General features: G+C 40.2%; 1 protein-coding gene across 1 annotated transcript in view; it reads right to left on the bottom strand.

Annotated features, from left to right (window-relative positions):
• The window catches only part of ush2a (usherin), a 510,724-nt gene that overhangs the window by 248,123 nt on the left and 237,812 nt on the right, over positions 1-24,789 (bottom strand). Inside the window, exons 31-32 of the mRNA XM_031902040.1 lie at positions 20,464-20,625; positions 1,659-1,818 (exon numbers count right to left, since the gene is read on the bottom strand). Of these exons, the coding sequence (XP_031757900.1) occupies positions 1,659-1,818; positions 20,464-20,625 (322 nt within the window). The remainder of the gene's footprint in view (positions 1-1,658; positions 1,819-20,463; positions 20,626-24,789) is intronic.

The following is a 24,789-nucleotide window of genomic DNA, read 5'->3' as shown; positions in this document are numbered from 1 at the left end:
TATAGTTCCTGCTTCCTCTATAGTTCCTCTATAGTTCCTGCTTTCTCTATAGTTCCTCTATAGTTCCTGCTTTCTCTATAGTTCCTCTATAGTTCCTGCTTTCTCTATAGTTCCTCTATAGTTCCTGCTTTCTCTATAGTTCCTCTATAGTTCCTGCTTCCTCTATAGTTCCTGCTTTCTCTATAGTTCCTCTATAGTTCCTGCTTTCTCTATAGTTCCTCTATAGTTCCTGCTTTCTCTATAGTTCCTCTATAGTTCCTGCTTTCTCTATAGTTCCTCTATAGTTCCTCTATAGTTCCTGCTTTCTCTATAGTTCCTCTATAGTTCCTGCTTTCTCTATAGTTCCTGCTTTCTCTATAGTTCCTCTATAGTTCCTGCTTCCTCTATAGTTCCTCTATAGTTCCTGCTTTCTCTATAGTTCCTCTATAGTTCCTGCTTCCTCTATAGTTCCTCTATAGTTCCTGCTTTCTCTATAGTTCCTGCTTCCTCTATAGTTCCTGCTTCCTCTATAGTTCCTCTATAGTTACTGCTTTCTCTATAGTTCCTCTATAGTTCCTGCTTCCTCTATAGTTCCTGCTTCCTCTATAGTTCCTCTATAGTTCCTGCTTCCTCTATAGTTCCTCTATAGTTCCTGCTTCCTCTATAGTTCCTCTATAGTTCCTGCTTCCTCTATACTTCATCTATAGTTCCTGCTTCCTCTATAGTTCCTGTTTCCTCTATAGTTCCTCTATAGTTCCTGCTTCCTCTATAGTTCCTCTATAGTTCCTCTATAGTTCCTCTATAGTTCCTCTATAGTTCCTGCTTCCTCTATTGTTCCTGCTTCCTCTATAGTTCCTCTATAGTTCCTGCTTCCTCTATAGTTCCTCTATAGTGTCTGCTTCCTCTATAATTCCTGCTTCCTCTATAGTTCCTCTATAGTTCCTGCTTCATCTATAGTTCCTGCTTCCACTGTAGTCCCTGTTTCCTCTATAGCTCCTCTATAGTTCCTCTATAGTTCTTGCTTCCTCTATAGTTCCTGCTTCCTCTATAGTTCCTCTATAGTTCCTGCTTCCTCTATAGTTCCTGCTTCCTCTATAGTTCCTCTATAGTTCCTGCTTCCTCTATAGTTCCTGCTTCCTCTATAGTTCCTCTATAGTTCCTGCTTCCTCTATAGTTCCTCTATAGTTCCTGCCTCCTCTATAGTTCCTCTATAGTTCCTGCTTCCGCTGTAGTTCCTCTATAGTTCCTGCTTCCTCTATAGTTCCTTTATAGTTCCTGCCTCCTCTATAGTTCCTCTAATAGTTCCTGCTTCCTCTGTAGTTCCTGCTTCCTCTATAGTTCCTGCTTCCTCTATAGCTCCTCTATAGTTCCTCTATAGTTCCTGCTTCCTCTATAGCTCCTCTATAGTTCCTGGTTCCTCTATAGCTCCTCTATAGTTCCTGCTTCCTCTATAGCTCCTCTATAGTTCCTGCTTCCTCTATACTTCATCTATAGTTCCTGCTTCCTCTATAGTTCCTCTGTAGTTCCTGCTTCCTCTATAGTTCTTCTATAGTTCCTCTATAGCTCCTCTATAGTTCCGCCACTGCCAAGTAACATTTATTGTGAGTTGATAGCTAATACAAATCAAATCAGTATTAGCTATCAGTTTTTCATTAAAAACAAGACACACCATCACATACCGCACAAAGATTTTTGTAGCATCCAAGACTGTAAGAATTGGCGGAGACACAAAATCTGGTGGCAGCTGAGCTGTAAAGATGGTTATCTGGGAACTGTTGGTACAGCCAATCAGAGTGCAGGCAGTCAGCAAAAAGTAGCACGGTGTAAAAGCAGTCAAGGCTGGAAAAAAAAATAAGTCAGTTCATATCATCAAATAATTAAGATTTTATAAACAATCTGAGATTACCTCTTCACCTTTCCAGAATGCCCCCAGTGGGATCGCCATTGGGACTAACAAAACCTCTCCTATCTTTCAAAACCGCAATTATATCTACCTGCGAAGGTCACAGGCAATACGGGAGATTACAGAACATGCCTCTTTGTTTCTACAGATAACGCAATGGCAAAAGGCAACAAAATACTCGCTGATTGTAACACACAGAATTCCTTTACTTATCCCAGGTCATTTGCTGCGCGCTAAGCAATTTAGTAAAAGTAATTTATTGTCCATAAGCAAAAATGAAATTGAAAACTTAAATAGGGTTGTATCAGACAATGTTGTATTGGTTCTTGTTACGGGTAGTAAATCAACCCCTGTAACTAAACGAAACTAAATGCCTGGTTAGGCTTTAGAGGTCAACTGAGAAAGTTTACACCCAGCTATTAATTGTTTACAAATTCCACTTTCTACCACCAGGTTTATTTCTTCAAAACACTAGGCCAGTTTCTAACTATTAGTGATGGGCGGATCTGTCCTGTATTGTTGCACTAAAAAATTCCCGAAGAGGCAAAAAATTGCGAAATGCGTTGAAGCTGTGATTTTCCAAGCTACCAATACTTGGTAATGGAGTCTATGGGTGTTTTTGCAAAATAAAGTCTGCCAAAAATTTCACCCATCCTTACTGACTATATCTAGATCCACTCAAGAATGCAGAGCTCAAACCTGTGTAAAATCCCTTTTTGTAGGTGGGGTGCTAAATCTGTCATAGTACAGGTATGGGATCCCTTATCTGGAAAACCGTTATCCAGAAAGCTCCGAATTACAGAAAGGTCATCTCCCATAGACTCCATTTTAATCAAATTATTCAGAATTTTAAAACTGATTTCCTTTTTCTCTATAATAATAAGACAGTACCTGTACTTGATCCCAACTAAGATATAATTACCCCTTATTGGGGGCAGAACAGCCCTATTGGGTTTATTTCATGGTTAAATGATTCCCTTTTCTCTGTAATAATAAAACAGTACCTGTACTTGATCCCAACTAAGATATAATTACCCCTTATTGGGGGCAGAACAGCCCTATTGGGTTTATTTAATGGTTAAATGATTCCCTTTTCTCTGTAATAATAAAACAGTACCTGTACTTGATCCCAACTAAGATATAATTACCCCTTATTGGGGGCAGAACAGCCCTATTGGGTTTATTTAATGGTTAAATTATTCCCTTTTCTCTGTAATAATAAAACAGTACCTGTACTTGATCCCAATTAAGATGTAATTAATCCTTATTGGATGCAAATCAGTCCTATTGGGTTTAATTAATGTTTTATTGATTTTTTTAGTAGACTTAAGGTATGGAGATCCAAATTACAGAAAGATCCCTTATCCAGAATACCCTTGGTCCCGAGCATTCTGGATAACAGGTCCTATACCTGTATATCCAAAGAACAAGGTTTATTGTGGCAAAAAATGTGGGACAATGTGGGAGAAATTAGTCGAATTTGAAAATTAAAAAAAAAAAAAGAGTAGTGATGAGCGAACCTGTCCCGTTTTGTTTCACCACAAAATTCACTATTCTTACAAAAGATTCGCGAAATGGCGCAAATGTCGAGTGACAGAAAAATTTGGCGACAATTTGTTTGATGCACGTCAATTTCTCGGGCAACATTTTTTTGTTGCCAGTTTCACAAAACTATCCACCAAATGCAAAGCGCGGAAATTTGCCACAAATTTTTTCTGTATCAAATTTTGTCGCCCGTTTGTTACAACAAACAAAACAAAAAAAAAACTATTTACTCAACAAATTCATGGGCCAAACCATATGAAAAAAAAGTTGAAGAAAAAAAACTGAAATGTTCAAGGAAACAATTTGCTATTTTATTTGATATCATTCTGACCTTATATTTTACCTGTAGGCCATTTTGCGTCTGTTAAGTGCTTCCATGTTACAGTGACAAATGGCAGCTGCCCAGCATTATGTTTTTGTGTTGTTAATCGTCGAGCGCCTCTTGACAGCCATTTTGTATATATTTGTCTTTTCCCTAATTGCATGTTTTTTTGGGAACAAGTCGAGTATCTTACAAGAAATTCTATCGCAGACCTCAGATATCCTCCCAATTAATGTCAGACAAACTATAACTCACACGATGGCCGGGGAAGTTATGCTTTTCTCCCCATTGATTTCTTTCTATTGTTGAGAGAATTTCATTGATTTCAATTTACAGAAATGATTGGATAAGGAGGAAATGATTTTCTTCTCACTTCTGACATAAACTGAAGACCATTTGTCTGATGATTAATTTTCATATTAGAGAATTAAAAAACCATTTGTGTCCTTCTAGGTTTTTAATTACTCCAAAGGATCTGATACACTACATTATCTCACAGCACAGTGCTGGGCTCTGCTTTCAATTCTCACACACGTTTCTCACTTGCCCCTTTTTCCTTCTTCTTCTTCGGGCAGCGAGGGATTTTGATTCTGTAAATTAAGGAGTTACTGTAGTAATGCCTACGAAATACTAACTAGCAAACTGACCGGGGGTATCAATGAAGAATGGTCAAATTTAGCACTTTCGTAATCTACCCATTTTGTGTGAAAAAGTTGCGTTATGACTGATGCTTCTTTTATTAGTGGTGAAAGTCAGTCGGCTATCAGTCTGTAGGGAAGGGCGAGTGCTTATCAGTCGTGTCTTTACCTCTGATTGACTTTTAAAGGAGAACTAAAGCTTAACTGAAGAAGTACAGTAGGGAAGAAATGTTGTACATGATGTTTTTGGCTTCTGTACAAGCCCAACATGACCCCAGCCCTTTAGCTGGGAAGTAGTGATGAGTGAATCTGTCCCGTTTTGCTTCTCCATAAAACAACAAGAAAATTAGTGAAACGGCGAAAAGTTCACAAAACGCATTTGTTGCACGATTTTTTTGTCACACAATTTTTTTTTATGTTGTCCAGCGTCTTTCTTTGTTGGCCGTACGTTTTTTGACATGATTGCGCCCTTTTTTAATGTTACTGCACCTTTTTTTATGTGACCACGCCTTTTTGAAGCAGCCGCGCCCAATTTGATGCACGACTGAATTTTTTTACACACAACAAATTTTTTTCATGCCGGATTTTCACAGAAGTCTCACAAAACAGGGACCAATAGGGACCAATACAAAGATTAGGAGAGTAGGAGAGATGGTAAAATATGTATAGAAAGAGACATTTACACTGATACTGAGAGATTTATATAGATACTAGTGATGAGCGAATTTTCTCGCCAAGCATGGATTCGCAGTGGATTTCCGCATTTCGCCATTGGCGATTGGGGAAAATTTGTAGTGTGTCAAAAAAAATTGCAGTCGCGTAGAATTGGGCGCAGTCACATCAAATTAAACATGGTCGTGTCAAACAAAGACATGGCAACAAAAAAACAAAACAAATTTGTTTCACAGATTTTTTGCTGTTTTGCAAATTTTCCTGTCATTTCGCAAGTTTTCCAGCGAAGCGAAATGGGACAGATTCGCTCATCACTAATAGATATCATGAAAATGAGTGAGACAATATTAGAGACAGCAAGGCACGCATAGGGAGAGACATCCACACTGTGACTGATAGATATATATATAGATACCAAAACACATGACGATGGAGTGAGAGAGACAGTAAGGCATGCATAGGGAGAGACATCCACACTGAGACTGATAGATATATATATAGATACCAAAACACAGAACAATGGAGTGAGAGAGACAGTAAGGCACACATAGGGAAAGACATCCACACTGAGACTGATAGATATATATATAGATACCAAAACACAGAACGATGGAGTGAGAGAGACAGTAAGGCATGCATAGGGAGAGACATCCACACTGAGACTGAAAGATATACTGTATATAGATACCAAAACACAGAACAATGGAGTGAGAGAGACAGTAAGGCACGCATAGGGAAAGACATCCACACTGAGACTGATAGATATATATATAGATACCAAAACACAGAACGATGGAGTGAGAGAGACAGTAAGGCATGCATAGGGAGAGACATCCACACTGAGACTGAAAGATATACTGTATATAGATACCAAAACACAGAACGATGGAGTGAGAGAGACAGTAAGGCATGCATAGGGAGAGACATCCACACTGAGACTGATAGATATATATATAGATACCAAAACACAGAACGATGGAGTGAGAGAGACAGTAAGGCACGCATAGGGAAAGACATCCACACTGAGACTGATAGATATATATATAGATACCAAAACACAGAACGATGGAGTGAGAGAGACAGCAAGGCATGCATAGGGAGAGACATCCACACTGAGACTGATAGATATATATATATAGATACCAAAACACAGAACGATAGAGTGAGAGAGACAGTAAGGCATGCATAGGGAGAGACATCCACACTGAGACTGAAAGATATATATAGATACCAAAACACAGAACGATGGAGTGAGAGAGACAGCAAGGCATGCATAGGGAGAGACATCCACACTGAGACTGGAGGACAAAATAAAGATGCTATGAAAATGAGTGAGCCAATATTAGAGACAGCAAGGCATGCATAGGGCGAGACATTCATACAGACACATACAGTAATAGGGATGCTCCGGTATCTAGCCCGATCAGATAACAGGGCATAGACTTCAGAACACAAAAGCAGTTGAAGGGTATGGAAGGTCATGAAGAAACGATTGCTTACACTGGAGAAGAGACTCTTGAGGGTGACTATGGTACCTCTATAAGGGAATGATTCCACCTTATTCACCAGGAGATCCATTTGGAAGATTGGAGGGCATAGCTCGTTATCATAAGAAAGGGCCATCTCATGGAGGGGACGGGGGTTTTTTTTGAACTTGAGAAATGTTCTCCTTGGAAGGGTTATACTGGCAGAAACATTACATAGTTTCAAGTGAGGATTGATGCCTTTTTAGCATTCTATCCTGACTAAATTAATGCAAGCTGTTACTAACTGGCCTCCCTAACTGCCATCTCTCCCACCTACAGTCTATATTAAATACTGCTGCCAGAATTCTCCTCCTCTCATCCAGGAGAGTTCAGGCCCTTCCCCTGCTAAAGTCCTTATCGTGGCTCCCTATTAAACAAAGAATATCTTACAAACTCCTTCTCTTAACCTTCCCTCCATCCCTCTGCTCCTCACTCCATCTCTTCCTTTGTGTCTCTGTATGTTCCTGGCCGACTCCTCCGTTCCTCACTCCATCTCTTCCCTTGTATCTCCATACGTTCCTGGCCGACTCCTCCGTTCCTCTCAGAGCTGCACCTTACTTTGGGAATGCCATCCCTGAAATCTTGGAAGGAATACTCCCTCAGCCTCTTCAGAACTAAACTCAAGGGGGGATATTGATCAAAAAGTGAAGTTAGAGCTCGCCACAGTATGCTTGAGTGAAGTTCCACCATTCTCCATTCATTTCTATGGTTTCTATGGTCTTTTAAAAGTCCCATAGAAATAAATGGAGAGTGGCGGAACTTTACTCTAGTGGACAGGGGTGAGCTCTAATTTCACTATTATGATAAATATACCCTTATGTCTCCCTGAGAACTGACACTTATATTGCAGTGTCACCCACTGTAACCTGCTGCACTAATATCTATCTACCTCTTCCAGCTAGTCCTATCTGTGTCTGTTACCCCCCATTTAGATTGTAAGCTCTACGGGGCAGGGACCTCCATCCTCTTGTGTCTTTGGCTCTTACCCTCCCATATAGATTGTAAGCTCTACGGGGCAGGGACCTCCATCCTCTTGTGTCTTTGGCTCTTACCCTCCCATATAGATTGTAAGCTCTACGGGGCAGGGACCTCCATCCTCTTGTGTCTTTGGCTCTTACCCTCCCATATAGATTGTAAGCTCTACGGGGCAGGGACCTCCATCCTCTTGTGTCTTTGGCTCTTACCCTCCCATACAGATTGTAAGCTCTACGGGGCAGGGACCTCCATCCTCTTGTCTCTTTGATTCTTAAGTTATTGCAACTGTATCTTGTATTTATTTGTATTTATTATCATACTATCATATTATCTATTATTGTAAAAACCCTGTTTGTTATATTCATTTATTGCTCTACTGTACAGCGCTGCATACATCAGTAGCTCTATAAAATAAAGTACATACATACACAAGGCTACTGATATTAACTCTCAGTACAAAGTTGATCCAGGGACTGGTCCTGTTGCTGGTTGAAGTCACACAGTACAGGTATGGGATCTATTATTCAGAATACTCAGGACATGGGGTTTTCCGGATAAGGGATCTTTCTGTAACTTAGATCTTTATACCTTTAGTCTGCTTAAAAATAATTTAAACATCAAATAAACCCAATAGGATTGTTCTGCCCCCAATAAGGGGTAATTATATCTTAGTTGGGATCAAGTACAGGTACTGTTTTATTATTACAGAGAAAAGGGAATCATTTAACCATTAAATAAACCCAATAGGGCTGTTCTGCCCCCAATAAGGGGTAATTATATCTTAGTTGGGATCAAGTACAGGTACTGTTTTATTATTACAGAGAAAAGGGAATCATTTAACCATGAAATAAACCCAATAGGGCTGTTCTGCCCCCAATAAGGGGTAATTATATCTTAGTTGGGATCAAGTACAGGTACTGTTTTATTATTACAGAGAAAAGGGAATCATTTAACCATTAAATAAACCCAATAGGGCTGTTCTGCCCCAATAAGGGGTAATTATATCTTAGTTGGGATCAAGTACAGGTACTGTTTTATTATTACAGAGAAAAGGGAATCATTTAACCATTAAATAAACCCAATAGGGCTGTTCTGCCCCAATAAGGGGTAATTATATCTTAGTTGGGATCAAGTACAGGTACTGTTTTATTATTACAGAGAAAAGGGAATCATTTAACCATTAAATAAACCCAATAGGGCTGTTCTGCCCCAATAAGGGGTAATTATATCTTAGTTGGGATCAAGTACAGGTACTGTTTTATTATTACAGAGAAAAGGGAATCATTTAACCATTAAATAAACCCAATAGGGCTGTTCTGCCCCCAATAAGGGGTAATTATATCTTAGTTGGGATCAAGTACAGGTACTGTTTTATTATTACAGAGAAAAGGGAATCATTTAACCATGAAATAAACCCAATAGGGCTGTTCTGCCCCCAATAAGGGGTAATTATATCTTAGTTGGGATCAAGTACAGGTACTGTTTTATTATTACAGAGAAAAGGGAATCATTTAACCATTAAATAAACCCAATAGGGCTGTTCTGCCCCCAATAAGGGGTAATTATATCTTAGTTGGGATCAAGTACAGGTACTGTTTTATTATTACAGAGAAAAGGGAATCATTTAACCATTAAATAAACCCAATAGGGCTGTTCTGCCCCAATAAGGGGTAATTATATCTTAGTTGGGATCAAGTACAGGTATTGTTTTATTATTACAGAGAAAAAGGAAATCATTTTTCAAAGTTTTAATTATTTCCTTATAATAGAGTCTATGGCAGATGGCCTTTCCTTAATTTGGAGCTTTCTGGATAACGGGTTTCCAGATAACAGATCCTATACCTGTACAACTCGGGCTTTGGGCAAAAAGTTACTGGACGCCGTTTTCCCTTTTTCAACCTTATCTACTATGTAAATTCCTTCCCAGTTCCTGGTCTGAACAAATGCAGCTTACGATAATACTTTATATAGTGAACAAGATAGGGATATTATATTATATTATAGTGAGCATTGTGAAATATAGGGATATTATAAGTCACCTTCGGCTTTTATACAGGTCACGGAACTCCAAGGTGACTTCTAATATCCTTATATTATACAACAGGGGGTACTTTATTTATTATAATATACAAGTTTTAGTGAGTCACGTGACAGAAATGACATCACTAAGCTCCGATTATAACTGATGACATGACTAAGCACCGTTTATAAGGATATAGTTTACAATTTAGTCCCATAGGGAAATGACCCAACTGTATATTATATACTGTATAAACACTGTACTGAGCAGCCTATCCTTTCCCAAATCCTAAACTCCCAGTCGGGTTTGACTAATACTTTCCCCAGTATCTGGTTAGGGGGTGTACAATGCCTTAATAGGGTGAAACACTCTAAAACGAAGCAGATTTAGAACAGCACATAGAATTGCCACTTTCCCAGAAAAATGCCATTATGTTCCGTCTTTTATTCTTTTTTTTCCCTGTGATTTCCTACTGTAATGGCACCACAGGGTCTTGCCTCATAATCAAAACCCTTTAAAGTCTGTATTGCTCCAGGCTTAGTATCTGTGACAAGGTTAACTGAAATCTGCAGCAAGGATAACTGCTATCCAAAAAGCAGCTTGGAACAGCGGGGAACGTTGCAACACTATTTAAAAGGATTTTAAATAAGCAGATTTGATTTTAACACTGCACTAATGCATCACAGCAGAAAATGATACAATAGGCTCACTCGGAATACCCATAATGCCCCCCCCCCATCTACACTATTTAGTCTAATGAATAGAGTCTACTGAACATCCGTCTGTTGGGAGTAAAAGGACAGAAAGGGGAGATATGTTCTGTTACCAACCAAGGAAAGCGCAGCCAGATACTTGGCCTTCTCCGGCTCAGGAGCTGACATTCTTTTATTCCATCAGTACCCTCTTTACACATTGCTGCTTATGTTTATTTCATGTTATTTTGACACTGTCCCACATAAATACTGTAACGTGGATTAAACTGGGCATTTGTTGTGCCAGGCTGAGACATGCAGGATTAGAAAGAATCTATCTATCTCTATCACAGTTTCTCTCTTCATATCTATCTCTCTATCTATCTATCTATCTATCTATCTGTCTTTCTATATTTCTCTGCATCTATTCTCTCTTTCCATCTATCTGTCTCTCTATCTTTTTCTCTCTCTCCATCTCTCTCTTTCTCTCTATATATATTTCTCTATCTATTTATCTATCATCTAACTATCTCTCCATATACCTTTTTCTCCATCTATGGATTTTTCTCTTTCCATCTGTCTCTCCCTCTCTCCATATCTATCTATCTATCTATCTATCTATCTATCTATCTATCTATCAAATTGCTTCTCTATCTATCTATTTATCTCTCCATCTCTCTCTCTTCTTTCCCAAATTCATTTCTCTGCATCTATTTTTTTCCATCTATTCATGTCTCTCTCCATCTATCACAGTTTCTCTCTCCATATCTATCTATCTATCTATCTATCTATCATCTATATTTCTCTGCATCTATTCTCTCTCTCTCTCGCTCTATATATATATATATTTCTCTCCATCTATCTTTTTCTCCACCTATGCTTCCATCTATCTGTCTCTCCCATATATCTCTATCTATATACTATATATATATATATATATATATATATATATATATATATATATATATATATATATATATATATATATATCAAAATAAAACAGCCAGCACCAAGGGTCTTTGTGTTTCAAAAAATCTCTCGTGTATTAAAATTGCATGTACAACCGACGTTTCGGTCCCTTTTGGGACCTTTTTCAAAAGGGACCGAAACGTCGGTTGTACATGCAATTTTAATACACGAGAGATTTTTTGAAACACAAAGACCCTTGGTGCTGGCTGTTTTATTTTGATATTTATATGATATCCCGTGCACAGGGGCAACTGCTGAGCAGCAGATTTTGGAGTGTGGTGCTGTCGTGTGGACTGTTATATATATATATATAATTGCTTCTCTATCTATCTCTCTCACTCTGTCCATCTATATTTCTCTGCATCTATTTTTTCCATCTATCCGTCTCCCTCTATATATATATTTTTATAATCTCTCGCTCTCTCTCTATCTATAATCTATTCTCCCCCCTTTATCCATCTATCTATCTATCTATCTATATATCTATCTATCATCTATCTATGCATCTATCAATCAATCTAGTTCTATCTCTCTCCCCGGTATACAGTACCTTGCAAGAACATCCACATCGTTGTACAGTTTTCAGATATTGTTTTTCAGCCTTTCACCTTCAATTATGAAGTAATACATCTAATAAGTACAACCTACTCCTCACATTTGAAAAACAAATGAAGAATGCAGATAGATAACATGAAAGCATATTGATTGGATAGGTATTCTACCCAAAGGATTTGACAGGTCTGCTTCATGTCACATGAAAGTCACCTAAATGTTTCCGGTGGATCCTTTATCTCTACGATCACATGATGAATCCGGTTTGAGGAGCTTTTTGTGAGCGCTGCTCCTCACTCTGGCACTGATGCTGTGGATGGAGGGCATTGAAATAGACTGGTAGGATGGGTTTGGTGTCCATTTTGTAGGTGGGGGGGAGGTTGGGTATTGCCAAAGCACCTGGAAAATGTGCTGGTATTTGAGAATTTACTATGAACGGAGTTGCTGGGAGGTTGAGGGTTTTGATGGTCGATTTTAACAAGATCATTAAACTTAAAGTGATATTGACCCCTTTGGGATTCTTGGGATCTATGTTGGGAGTGCATTTCTTTTAACAGTGTCATTATGAGATATTGAGGTGGGAGTGGGTCTGGTTTCTTGTAACAGCAGAGTTTTTCTGTGTTTAGTATTATTTCCCTATATGACAGCCTATGAGTAAAACCCAATAGGGGCAATTTACTATAAAAGAAATGGAGGCGATGGTAGGTCCTGGGTTCACACAGCACCATGTGTCAATAGGACCAGCAGCACTCAATCCAGAATGGAAGGCAGGTAGGACTGGTTGGTACTGAATGTAACTATAAGCAGAGCATGTTTGGATGCAAGTAGCTTTAATGAAAGTGGTTTTAGATGGAACTCACCATGGGGCGCAAGTTGGCCACTGCACCTCCACTGCTTTACCAATGGACTGATAAGAGCTGCTATAGCCTATTTAATGCATGATAAAATGAGATATAATATATAGTATAATATATTGTATAATTGTTCTTATTTCTGATTGCTGAGAGCATTTAAGATCTTTGTACAGCTGAGCGAAAGGTTAAATCTAAAACTCTTGCCTTATCTGCCTTCATCATTAGGAAGTGAATGATCAAAAGGCCTTAACTAGGGCAGACTAATACAAATATTAGCTATTTATAGAAAATTGAAATATAAGACCCATCTACGGTTGAAGGGGTTTGAGGAGGAATAGAGCTTAACACAGAATGCCTATGTTGGCATAGTTTTATGGTATATTTTTGTATAGGCTATAATCAAAGCTCCTGCTGAGAAGCAAAGAGAAAGAAACACATTTATAGAGGCCCTTTATAGGGGTACTAATCCCTGCTATGCTGCACTGCTCAACCAAACTTTATTTGGCTGTTGCTGGACTACAAATCCCAGAATAATGTAACATATAATGAAGGTTGAGGCATGCTGGGAGCTGTAGTCCAGCAACATCAGGGTTGTACTCTTAAAACAATATTGCACAATTAAACTTTTCCAAAACTTTCTCCAAAATCTCCATAGCCAGCGACTGCATTAAATTGCAAGAAATCCTCCAATGAGAATCCCAGCTGATCTGTATAAATCTGTTGTTTCTCTGTTCCTGCAATTGGAGTTGGGAGTAGAGATGTAGCGAACTGTTCGCCGGAGAACTAATTCGCACGAAAATCGGGTGTTCGCAAGTTCGCAAGTTCGCGAACTTTTAGTGATGTTCGCAATTTTGGGTTCGCCTTAGCTGGAGCCAAATTTTGACCTCTCCCCCCAGAGCCAGCAGATACATGGCAGCCAATCAGGCAGCTCTCCCTCCTGGACCACCCCCGGACCACTCCCTTCCATATATAAACCGAAGCCCAGCAGCCATTTTACATTCTGCCTGTGTGTGCTTGATGAGTTAGCATAGGGAGAGAGCTGTGCAGGGGTTTGAGGGACAGTTTAGGTAGCTTTGCTGACTAGTAATCTACTTTCTACTGCTCTGTATGTAGCTGCTGGGGGCAGCTGTCCTGCTGATCTCATCTGCTGTAACCCAATAGTCCTTGTAAGGACTGCTTTTATTTTCTGATTACTGATTACAACAACGTATTTTTCAGAGAAATTTTTGCCCTTGATCCCCCTCCTGCATGCCACTGTCCAGGTCGTAGCACCCTTTAAACAACTTTAAAATCAGTTTTCTGGCCATAAATGGCTTTTCTAGGTTTCAAAGTTCGCCTTCTCATTGAAGTCTATGGGGTTCGCAAAGTTCGCAAAAGTTCGCACTTTTTGGCAGAAGTTCGCAAACGGGTTCGCGAACTTTTTTTGTGAGGTTCGCTACATCCCTAGTTGGGAGCAATAAGCACAGTTTCCCAGCACTGAACAAGTCTGTCCCTTTATCTCCATGTCTGATTCCTGTGCCATATAATGACGGGAAAAATGACATAATTATCTCTATATGTAAGATAACAGCAAGATGGCTGACACAGTGTATCAGCATTCTTATTGGTCAATACTTTTGCATTTATAATGAAGTTTTTGATCAGTAGAATTCCCATTGGTGATTTTTTTGCATCTATAATTGCATTTTTGCCAATAGAACATATTGCTAACATAGAATGAGGCAGTACAGATTTGGGGGGTTCCTTATAGTATTGGGCAGCGTTTGGGTAAATCCAGCCCTGGCTGTAAGTGGCCTTTGCTTTAGAATTACATATTGCGAAAGTTTTGAAGAACAAAATCACTTGCTCGGAAATTACTCAACTCAAGTCAACTTTTTTTTGTATAATAAATCATTTTCTTTGTTGCATATTTAAAGTGCCCAAAATGAAACCTGTGTCTGTTTTCCTCGTGCTACTAATAATACATAATGTGGTCATTTATATTCAAAAATAAGTGTTCCCATCATTTATATCCCTTATGTATTCATCTAAAACACTACAACAAGGTTTCTATGGTTACAGAAAATCCATTACCTTTGAATAAGGAATGAAAAAAAAAAAAAAGTTTGACTTAAAAATGTACGCTATTTATTATAGCAAAAATTCAGTGGCCTTCACGAGGCGCTAGAAGTGCAGTCATTTTTCAGTGTCAGAACTGACCCGGCACAGGACGAGCTCAGACGTATGTTAAGAAATGAATGGGGGATTTATGCATTATTTTATGTTTTACATTACTTAGTGAGAAAAGCAAATCACTGCCTATAATGGGTCATGAGTGGGTCCAAGAGAGGAAGTTCTAGGCTCATACAGGAAAGAGTTAAGAACATAGAACCCTTAGTTTCCTCATACTAAAATATATCATTCAAAGAATATCTGAGACAATTGGGCATTATTAGTGATGAGCGAATCTGTTCCGTTTCGCTTCTCCGAAAAATTTGCGAATCTTTCAAAAGATCCGCGAAACGGCGAAAAATTTGCGAAACACCGAAAATGTTGTGCGACAAAAAAAATTGTCGACTGCGGCTATTATTTTGTCGCGAGGCTATTGTTTCGTCACCCGCGGCTATTATTTCGTCGTCCGCGGCTATTATTTTGTCGCCTGCGGCTATTATTTTGTTGCGCAGCTATTGTTTTGACGCGGCAAAATTTTTCATCCATTTCACAAAACAATCCGCCAATGGCGAAACGCGGAAATTCGCTGTGAATTCATGCCTGTCGAAACATTTCGCCCATCACTAGTCATTATTATTTTCTAGTTATGGTATTTAAACTGATATTTGACTGATTACATGAGTAGCAGACCCTAAAAACCAGACAACAACATCATCATAATTCATCATTTCATCATCTTCATCCATAATTCCACCATCATCATGATCTAGACTCTCAATCAGTAGTGATGAGCGATGAGATGTCCCATTTCACTTCGCCATAAAATTCACGAAAAAAAATTGCAAAACAGCAATTTTTTTTGTCGCCCGCGTCTATTTTTGGCGCCCTTTCTTGGCGCGACCATGCCCTTCTTTGACGCGACCGCACCCTTCTTTGTGGCAACCATGACCTTTTTTGACACAACTGTGCCCAATTTGACGCAATCGCACCCAATTTGACATGCAACAAAATTTTTTTACACCCAACAAATTTTTCCATGGCAAATTTTCACGGGAGTTTCACGAAACAATTCGCCAATGGTGAAATGCGGAAATTCGCTGCAAATCCATGCCTGGCGAAAAAATACGTTCATCACTAACAATCAGTTCATTTTTGGTCGCTAATGCCATGGATCCTAAGAACCAGACTTCAATTTACATTTCACATTGGAGGGAGTCAGACTTTCAGCAACATTTAGTAAATACATTAATAAATAAAAAACTGTAGGTTTTCTAATTACTACGTTATTACTACGTTAAATCCCCAAACTTATTTTACTTGTGAGCCACACTCAGATGTAAAAAGTGTTGTTGAGCCACACAAGTATGAAAAAAGTTGTTTGGGGGCCAAATAAGGGCTGTGATTGGCTATTTGGTAGCCCCATGGGGACTGCTGGCCTGCAGAAGGCTCTGCTTGGAGTAAAACTGTGTCTCTGGGCTTCCAAAACTTGTCTCCAAGCCAGAAATGTAAAAATGGCACCTACTTTGTGTGGCCACTGGGAGCAACATCAAAGGGTAGGGGTAGGCAACATGTTACTCACGAGCCAATGGTTGGGGATCACTGATTTAGGTTTTAGTTGAATTTTTCCCTTTGACTGTAGGTACAAGAAGGATGATTTTAGCCAAACACTATGCAGATATAAGTCTACTAGTATTAAAAACCTAGGGGGTAGATTTAATTTTTTCTCTAATTTTGAGATTTTTCCAAATTTCAGTTAAAAAATAAATAAAAAAGCACAACCAAGATTTTTACTTGAGATTTCTTCTCTTGATTTCAAGCACCATTGTCAAGTGATCTCAAGTTCCATTCATTTTTACAAATAGCTTGATTGTTGAAAATATACCTCCAGTCAATTTTGGAAAGGCTCGCAAAGGTTTTTGCTGCTGAATTTTATCATTTGAATTTTTTTTAATTTATTTGAAAATTTGGGTTTGAAAAACATTCAAGATCATGTTTTCTACCTTGATTTAAATAATAGATAACATTGGTCCTTTTGTTATTTTGTAGCTAGAAAATGATTATTTTGCCTTTTCATTCAAGACTGGTGACAGCAACAGATTGGGTTTCCTTTCCTTCCTCTGGATCTGCAATATTTTCATTAATTTGGATAACTTTTCCGTTCTTTGTGAAAAATGTTTGGGATTCATTAAAGCTTCGGTATGGTGACTTTCCTTGGGCCAAGTTGGAACTGCAGAGTGCCATTGAGCCCTATGGGAGACTTTCCTTGGGCCGGGTTGGAGCTGCAGAGTGCCATTGAGCCCTATGGGAGACTTTCCTTGGGCCGGGTTGGAGCTGCAGAGTGCCATTGAGCCCTATGGGAGACTTTCCTTGGGCCGGGTTGGAGCTGCAGAGTGCCATTGAGCCCTATGGGAGACTTTCCTTGGGCCGGGTTGGAGCTGCAGAGTGCCATCGAGCCCTATGGGAGACTTTCCTTGGGCCGGGTTGGGGCTGCAGAGTGCCATTGAGCCCTATGGGAGACTTTCCTTGGGCCGGGTTGGAGCTGCAGAGTGCCATTGAGCCCTATGGGAGACTTTCCTTGGGCCGGGTTGGAGCTGCAGAATGCCATTGAGCCCTATGGGAGACTTTCCTTGGGCCGGGTTGAAGCTGCAGAGTGCCATTAAGCCCTATGGGAGACTTTCCTTGGGCCGGGTTGAAGCTGCAGAGTGCCATTGAGCCCTATGGGAGACTTTCCTTGGGCCGGGTTGGAGCTGCAGAGTGCCATTAAGCCCTATGGGAGACTTTCCTTGGGCCGGGTTGGAGCTGCAGAGTGCCATTGAGTCCTATGGGAGACTTTCCTTGGGCAAGGTTGGAGCTGCAGAGTGCCATTGAGCCCTATGGGAGACTTTCCTTGGGCAAGGTTGGAGCTGCAGAGTGCCATTGAGCCCTATGGGAGACTTTCCTTGGGCCGGGTTGGAGCTGCAGAGTGCCATTGAGCCCTATGGGAGACTTTCCTTGGGCCGGGTTGGAGCTGCAGAGTGCCATTGAGCCCTATGGGAGACTTTCCTTGGGCCGGGTTGGAGCTGCAGAGTGCCATTGAGCCCTATGGGAGTCTTTCCTTGGGCCGGGTTGGAGCTGCAGAGTGCCATTGAGCCCTATGGGAGACTTTCCTTGGGCCGGGTTGGAGCTGCAGAGTGCCATTGAGCCCTATGGGAGACTTTCCTTGGGCCAGGTTGGAGCTGCAGAGTGCCATTGAGCCCTATGGGAGACTTTCCTTGGGCCGGGTTGGAGCTGCAGAGTGCCATTGAGCCCTATGGGAGACTTTCCTTGGGCCGGGTTGGAGCTGCAGAGTGCCATTGAGCCCTATGGGAGACTTTCCTTGGGCCGGGTTGGAGCTGCAGAGTGCCATTGAGCCCTATGGGAGACTTTCCTTGGGCCGGGTTGGAGCTGCAGAGTGCCATTGAGCCCTATGGGAGACTTTCCTTGGGCCGGGTTGGAGCTGCAGAGTGCCATTGAGCCCTATGGGAGACTTTCCTGGGGCCAGGTTGGAGCTGCAGAGTGCCATTGAGCCCTATGGGAGACTTTCCTTGGGCCGGGTTGGAGCTGCAGAGTGCCATTGAGCCCTATGGGAGACTTTCCTTGGGCCAGGTTAGAGCTGCAGAGTTTTCATATTGAAACAAATGGAATTTTCGTGATGTTTGCAAACATCAGAAATTGGATTTAGTGATTCGGATTCTTACTTTAATGAATCTGGCCAAAGTGTTGAAAAAAGATTGCAAAATGGGAAAGTTTTGCCAAGATTTTGCTGGATGCATTGGAGTCAGTGGGCTTGTTTTCTGTTTTTTTTATTGTGCCAAATGCATTGGAATCAATGTGCTCATCCATGCTCACTACATTAACAATGTTAATATCTCTGAACTCATCTCTAGGTACCATCCAACCCGCTTGTTACGCTCCCTACTGACCTGCTCCTCTACTGACCTGCTCCCCTACTGACCTGCTCCCCTACTGACCTGCTCCCCTACTGACCTGCTCCCCTACTGACCTGCTCCTCTACTGACCTGCTCCCCTACTGACCTGCTCCCCTACTGACCTGCTCCCCTACTGACCTGCTCCCCTACTGACCTGCTCCCCTACTGACCTGCTCCCCTACTGACCTGCTCCCCTACTGACCTGCTCCCCTACTGACCTGCTCCCCTACTGACCTGCTCCTCTACTGACCTGCTCCTCTACTGACCTGCTCCCCTACTGACCTGCTCCCCTACTGACCTGCTCCCCTACTGACCTGCTCCTCTACTGACCTGCTCCCCTACTGACCTGCTCCCCTACTGACCTGCTCCCCTACTGACCTGCTCCCCTACTGACCTGCTCCCCTACTGACCTGCTCCCCTACTGACCTGCTCCCCTACTGACCTGCTCCCCTACTGACCTGCTCCCCTACTGACCTGCTCCCCTACTGACCTGCTCCCCTACTGACCTGCTCCTCTACTGACCTGCTCCTCTACTGACCTGCTCCCCTACTGACCTGCTCCTCTACTGACCTGCTCCCCTACTCCTCTCCCATTCCCCCCCTCACACACTCGCATTCAAGGCTGCCCCCCTTCTCTGGGATTCGCTCCCACAATCTGTCAGACTTTCTCCCAATCTCTCTGCCTTCAAGAGATCTCTAAAAACGCATTTATTTAGAGAAGCCTACCCTAATCTAGTTTAACATAACCTCAGTAGGCTGCTAAAAGCAATACCCTGTGCCCCACCTCTCACAACTCTGGTCTTGCCCATTCCCACACCTTGTGTCTCAACCCTTTCTCCTTGTAGATTGTAAGCTCTTTTGGGCAGGGCCCTCTTCCCCTCTTGTATCGGTTATTGATTGCTTTATATGTTACTCTGTATGTCCAATGTATGTAACCCACTTATTGTACAGCGCTGCGGGATATGTTGGCGCTTTATAAATACATGTTAATAATAATAATGGGGCAGTGGCTTTATGCCTCTTCTGCACAATAGTTCTAGAGAGCCTTGAAATCAATAAATGAAACCAAAGAGAAATGTTAAAGGGGACCTGTCACCCTAAGAAAAAACTCCAAATTCTTTTCTATCATGCTAGTCAAGCAAAATAAACCTTATTTACACTATACAGATAGTATAAATCTTGGTGCCTTCAGTCTTGGAACTATTCAATCACAGCAAGCAGACAGCTGCCATTTTGTGGACACTGTTAGTAAGGCAAGCTTTGCACCACCCCAAAATCTTGTTGAAGGACCTGATGCCCATACCCATGCACTGGCTACATAATTAGGTGATGGGGAGGGAGGGGGAAAGTGTGAAGTGCAGTGACATCTAGGAAGTGCTGAATGGAAAGCTAAAGGTATTGTCTGCCCCGCCTCTATGCCTAAGGCATAGAGGCGGGGCAGGCAATATATGATTGACAGCTGGGATTTTTAAATGCCTTTATAAAGGGTATGGATGTGTTATTTAAAAAAAGGAATTTGGGTTTCATGTTTAACTTGAAAAGGGCTTTTATTATTCAGCTTTTTATGTCTGGGTGACAGGTCCACTTTAAAGTAATAGAAAGTCTTGAAACAATCACAAAAATATAATCTCACTTAAAAATACCGAAAGAAAACAATTAAATACATTTTATTAACCAAGAGAGAGCACTTTTAAAAAACAACCGCACTGTAATACTCACCGGTAACGTTGTGCTCCGTCCCGTTTCCTATGTATATTTGGGTTCCATTCATATGCAGTATGTATTGGGTTATAATTCCATTTGGTTTCCTGGGTTCCAACCAATGTAAATGTAATGAATATGGAAACGGCTCTGCAATGGGCGGCTGGACTTCTTCTGGAACTAAAATTAAAATTAAATGAATCAAATCATATTTGTAAATGTTTATTTGCGTTGTTATTTAACTTAACGCACTGACAGAGCAGCCTAATGGCAGCCATACTCTGGCCCACACCCGGGTTATCTGATTGATCAGCCTACAAGATGAATAATGAGATATTGTCCAGCTTGGAATAAATACCATTGATCTTCTATTTGTTGGATGGACGGAATATGTAGAACAGAGCAGAAGTCGGAGGGAGGCGCGCCCCCTGTCACTTATACACATAGTAATGGAAAGCATTAGCAGCCCAGATTTACAATAAAGACAGATTGGCTGAGAACCAATGGGACTTTGAAGGGCACAAGACCCAACTACTGAACTACTGGGCAGGTGGATAGTAATAAAGTCAAGCTAATGGAGCACTGCATAATTACATCTAGTTATGAGCGAATGTTTTTGCCATTGGCAAATTGTTTCGCGAAACTTCTGTGAAAATTTGCAGCGGAAAAATTAATTGTGCAGAATTTTTTTATCAAAAATAGACACGGACGACAAAAAATAGACACAGGCGACAAAAAAAGACGCTGGTGACAAAAAAATCGTGCCACAAATGAGTTTCGTTAATGTTCTTGCCGTTTCACAAATTTTATGGCAAAGCGAAACGGGACAGATTCGCTCATCACTACCTACATCCAATGATGGTTGGGCCGGCTTAAGAGAGAGTTGAGGAAGCTCTTTGTCTTCAACAAAATGTTACACAAACACAATCCTAATTTTATTGTTTGCCCCAAGTCAAGATAAATAGTGATGAGTGAATCTGTCCCATTTCGCTTCGCAGAAAAATTAGTGAAATCGCAGGAAAAATCCCCCAAAAATCAGTGAAACACATTAGTCACACAAATTTTTTGTCATGTGCATTCTTTTTTGTGGTGACTGCGCCCGTTTGTGTCACCACGCCCATTTTAATGTGAACGCAACTTTTTTTGACGTGACCATGACTTTTTTTCATACGAACTTTTCCACTGCGGATTTCCACTGAAGTTTCGCAAGACAATTCGCCGATGGCGAAATGCGGAAATTCACTGCGAATCCATGCCTGGCGAAATAATTCGCGCATCACTAAAGATAAACTGATGGAAAAGTATCAGACTATTAGTGAACTGATTCTATTAAAATCCGGTTATCTAAATATATTCTATCTACAGTTAGTGATGAGCGAATCTGTCCCGTTTTGCTTTGGTGAAAAATTAGGGGAGAAACAGAAAAATTTGTAAAATGCCTTTGTCACACAACTTTTTTTTGATGTGACCACTCCCATTTTGACATGACCACTCCTATTTTGACGCAACTGCAGCCATTTTGATGCAACGGTGCCTATTTGGACGCATCCCGACTTTTTTTGACACACTGCAAATTTTTGTGAAACAATTTTTGGTGAAACAATTTGCTAATGGCAAAACGCAGAAATTTGCTGCAAATCCACGCCTGGCGAAAAAGATTGGCTCATCACTACCTACAGTTCTTCTTAGAAAGTAAATTCTGGCACAGCTGAGAAGACTTTAGAAAACCCTTAATTTACCCAAAGCACATCCTTGAGAAATGCTATCAACACTTACATCAGAAATGTAAAAAAAACTAAAATCCTAATAATTTAATAAATGTTCCTAGATGTAGATCTATATTCAAGGCACTGGCCTGCGGGGGATTTATTTATGAATCCGGTAAGCTTCTTGTTTTCTTATTATCAGGCATTTTATATTTGTCTCTTACTGGAATTATTGCTCTTGACTGATGCAAAAAGGTTTCCTAAATACAATATTTGGATAAGTCATGTGATGGGATAGAAATATTGTATTTATTTTGAAATCATTTATATATTTTTTTTTTATAATAAACCTTTTTATGGCAACTTGGCAATGGCAATTATAAAGGTATGAAATACGTAATTGCTATTTTCCATAGTTTCCTAGTTAAATAAATTAGTTAGCGATGGGCGAAATTTTTCGCCAGGAGTGGATTTGTGGCAAATTTCAGTTTTGCTGGTGGCAGATTTTTTTCGGGCAACAAAAGTAGCAGCAGAAAAATTTAGCATGCGACAAAAGATTCTCGTGCGTGCCAAAAAATGACATTTCGCGGATTTTCTGCCATTTTGCAAATCTTTTGGAATATTCATGGATTTTCTGGTGCAACTAAACAGGAGAGGACATTCCCTTATCACTAAAATTAGATTTTTAATATTAATAGCATGGACTCTATATTTAACTTTTTCTATTGTTTTGGAACCATTCTTGCAGTGAATGCGAAAAAAATTGGCGCACGTGAAAAAAAGTCATGGACGCGTAAAAAAAAGTCGTGGTAGCATCAAAATAGGTGCAAAATTGTGACTTTTTTTTTTTTTTTGCCACATGATATTTTTGCTGTTTCACAGATTTTTCACTGTTCCATGAATCTTTTGAAAGATTCGCACATTTTCCATAATATTTTTCATAATTAGTGATTATTAAATAATTCAGCAGGCATGGATCCGCAGTGAATTTCCACGTATGGCATTGGTGGATTATTTAGAGAAATGGGCAACAAAATTTGTTGTACAAAGTAAAAAAATGAAAAAAAGGTTAAAAAAAAAGGTTAAAAAAAATTGTTGCGTGCTTCGAAATGAAGCCACGTGAAATTTTCGCTGTTTTGTAGATTTTTCATCATTTTGGGAATCTTTTGCACATTTTTCAGCGATTTTTTTCTGGCAGGAATGGATTTGCGGTGAATTTCACTGTTCCGTGAATCTTTTTAAAGATTCACACATTTTCCATAATATTTTTCATAATTAGGGATTATTAGCAGTGAAATAATTCAGCAGGCATGGATCCGCAGTGAATTTCCACATATGGCATTGGTGGATTATTTAGAGAAATGGGCAACAAAATTTGTTGTAGAAAGTAAAAAAATGTAAAAAAAAAAGTTTAAAAGAAATTGTTGCGTGCTTCAAAATGATGCACGCATCAAATTTTTTTTTTTGCCACGTGAAATTTTGCCGTTTTGCAGATTTTTCATCATTTCAGGAATCTTTTGCACATTTTTCAGCGATTTTTTTTTCTGGCAGGCATGGATTTGCGGTGAATTTCTGCATCTCGGCATTGGCATTATTTCAATAAAACGGGCAACAAAACTCACTGTATAAAGTAAGAAAATTAAAAATGTCAAAAAACGACGTGCGCCCAAAATTTTTTTGTGCCGTTTTCTCTGTTTTTTGAATCTTTTCATCACTGTTCATCGTATACTTCTTGCAGTTATTACACAATGAAGCAGTTTGTATAAAGGCAACCAGTGAACAGCAAATTATTTTTGGAGATAAAACTTTAGGGGCTGATTTACTAATCCACGAATCCTGAATGGGAAAAAATCAGATTGGAAACGAACATTTTGCAACTTTTTTGTATTTTTTGTGATTTTTTCGTCGCCGCCGTGACTTTTTCGTAGCCATTACGACGTGCGCGAATTGTTGCAACTTTTTCGTATTGAGCGCTAGAGTAAACAGCGGGCAAACCTTTCCGATTTTTTCGCGGCAGCTACGAAAAAGTCGCAACAATTTGCGCAAGTCGCAACGGCTACGAAAAAGTCGCGACGGCGACGAAAAAATCCCAAAAAATACTGATCATGACGAAAAAAACGCATTCGGACACAATCGATCCTTTCGTGGATTAGAAAATCGTCCCCTTAGACTTTTTTTTTATCTATCTCAACTTCCATGAAACAAGGTTATATCATAAGGCAATATCATGGGGACAATACCAAGGGGACAATACTATGGGGACAATACCAAGGGGACAATATCATTGGGACAATACCAAGGGGACAATATCATGGGGACAATACCAAGGGGACAATACCAAGGGGACAATACCAAGGGGACAATACCATGGGGACAATACCAAGGGGACAATATCATGGGGACAATACCATGGGGACAATACCAAGGGGACAATATCATGGGGACAATACCATGGGGACAATACCATGGGGACAATATCATGGGACAATTAACCAAGAAAATAAACTATTTTTGAGAAAGGAAAAGGAGGAAAGGCTCTTGTATGAATAGGGCACATGTTAAAGTGATTGATAGACAAAGCCAATAGCATTCGGTAGTTGTATCATCTAGGAATAACTGTTGCCGGTGCTGGGGTTTA

This window comes from Xenopus tropicalis, chromosome 5, assembly GCF_000004195.4.
Source record: "Xenopus tropicalis strain Nigerian chromosome 5, UCB_Xtro_10.0, whole genome shotgun sequence".
NCBI lineage: Eukaryota > Metazoa > Chordata > Amphibia > Anura > Pipidae > Xenopus > Xenopus tropicalis.
Note: the sequence above shows the minus strand (reverse complement) of the source record. Positions and strands in the feature narration are given on the sequence as shown.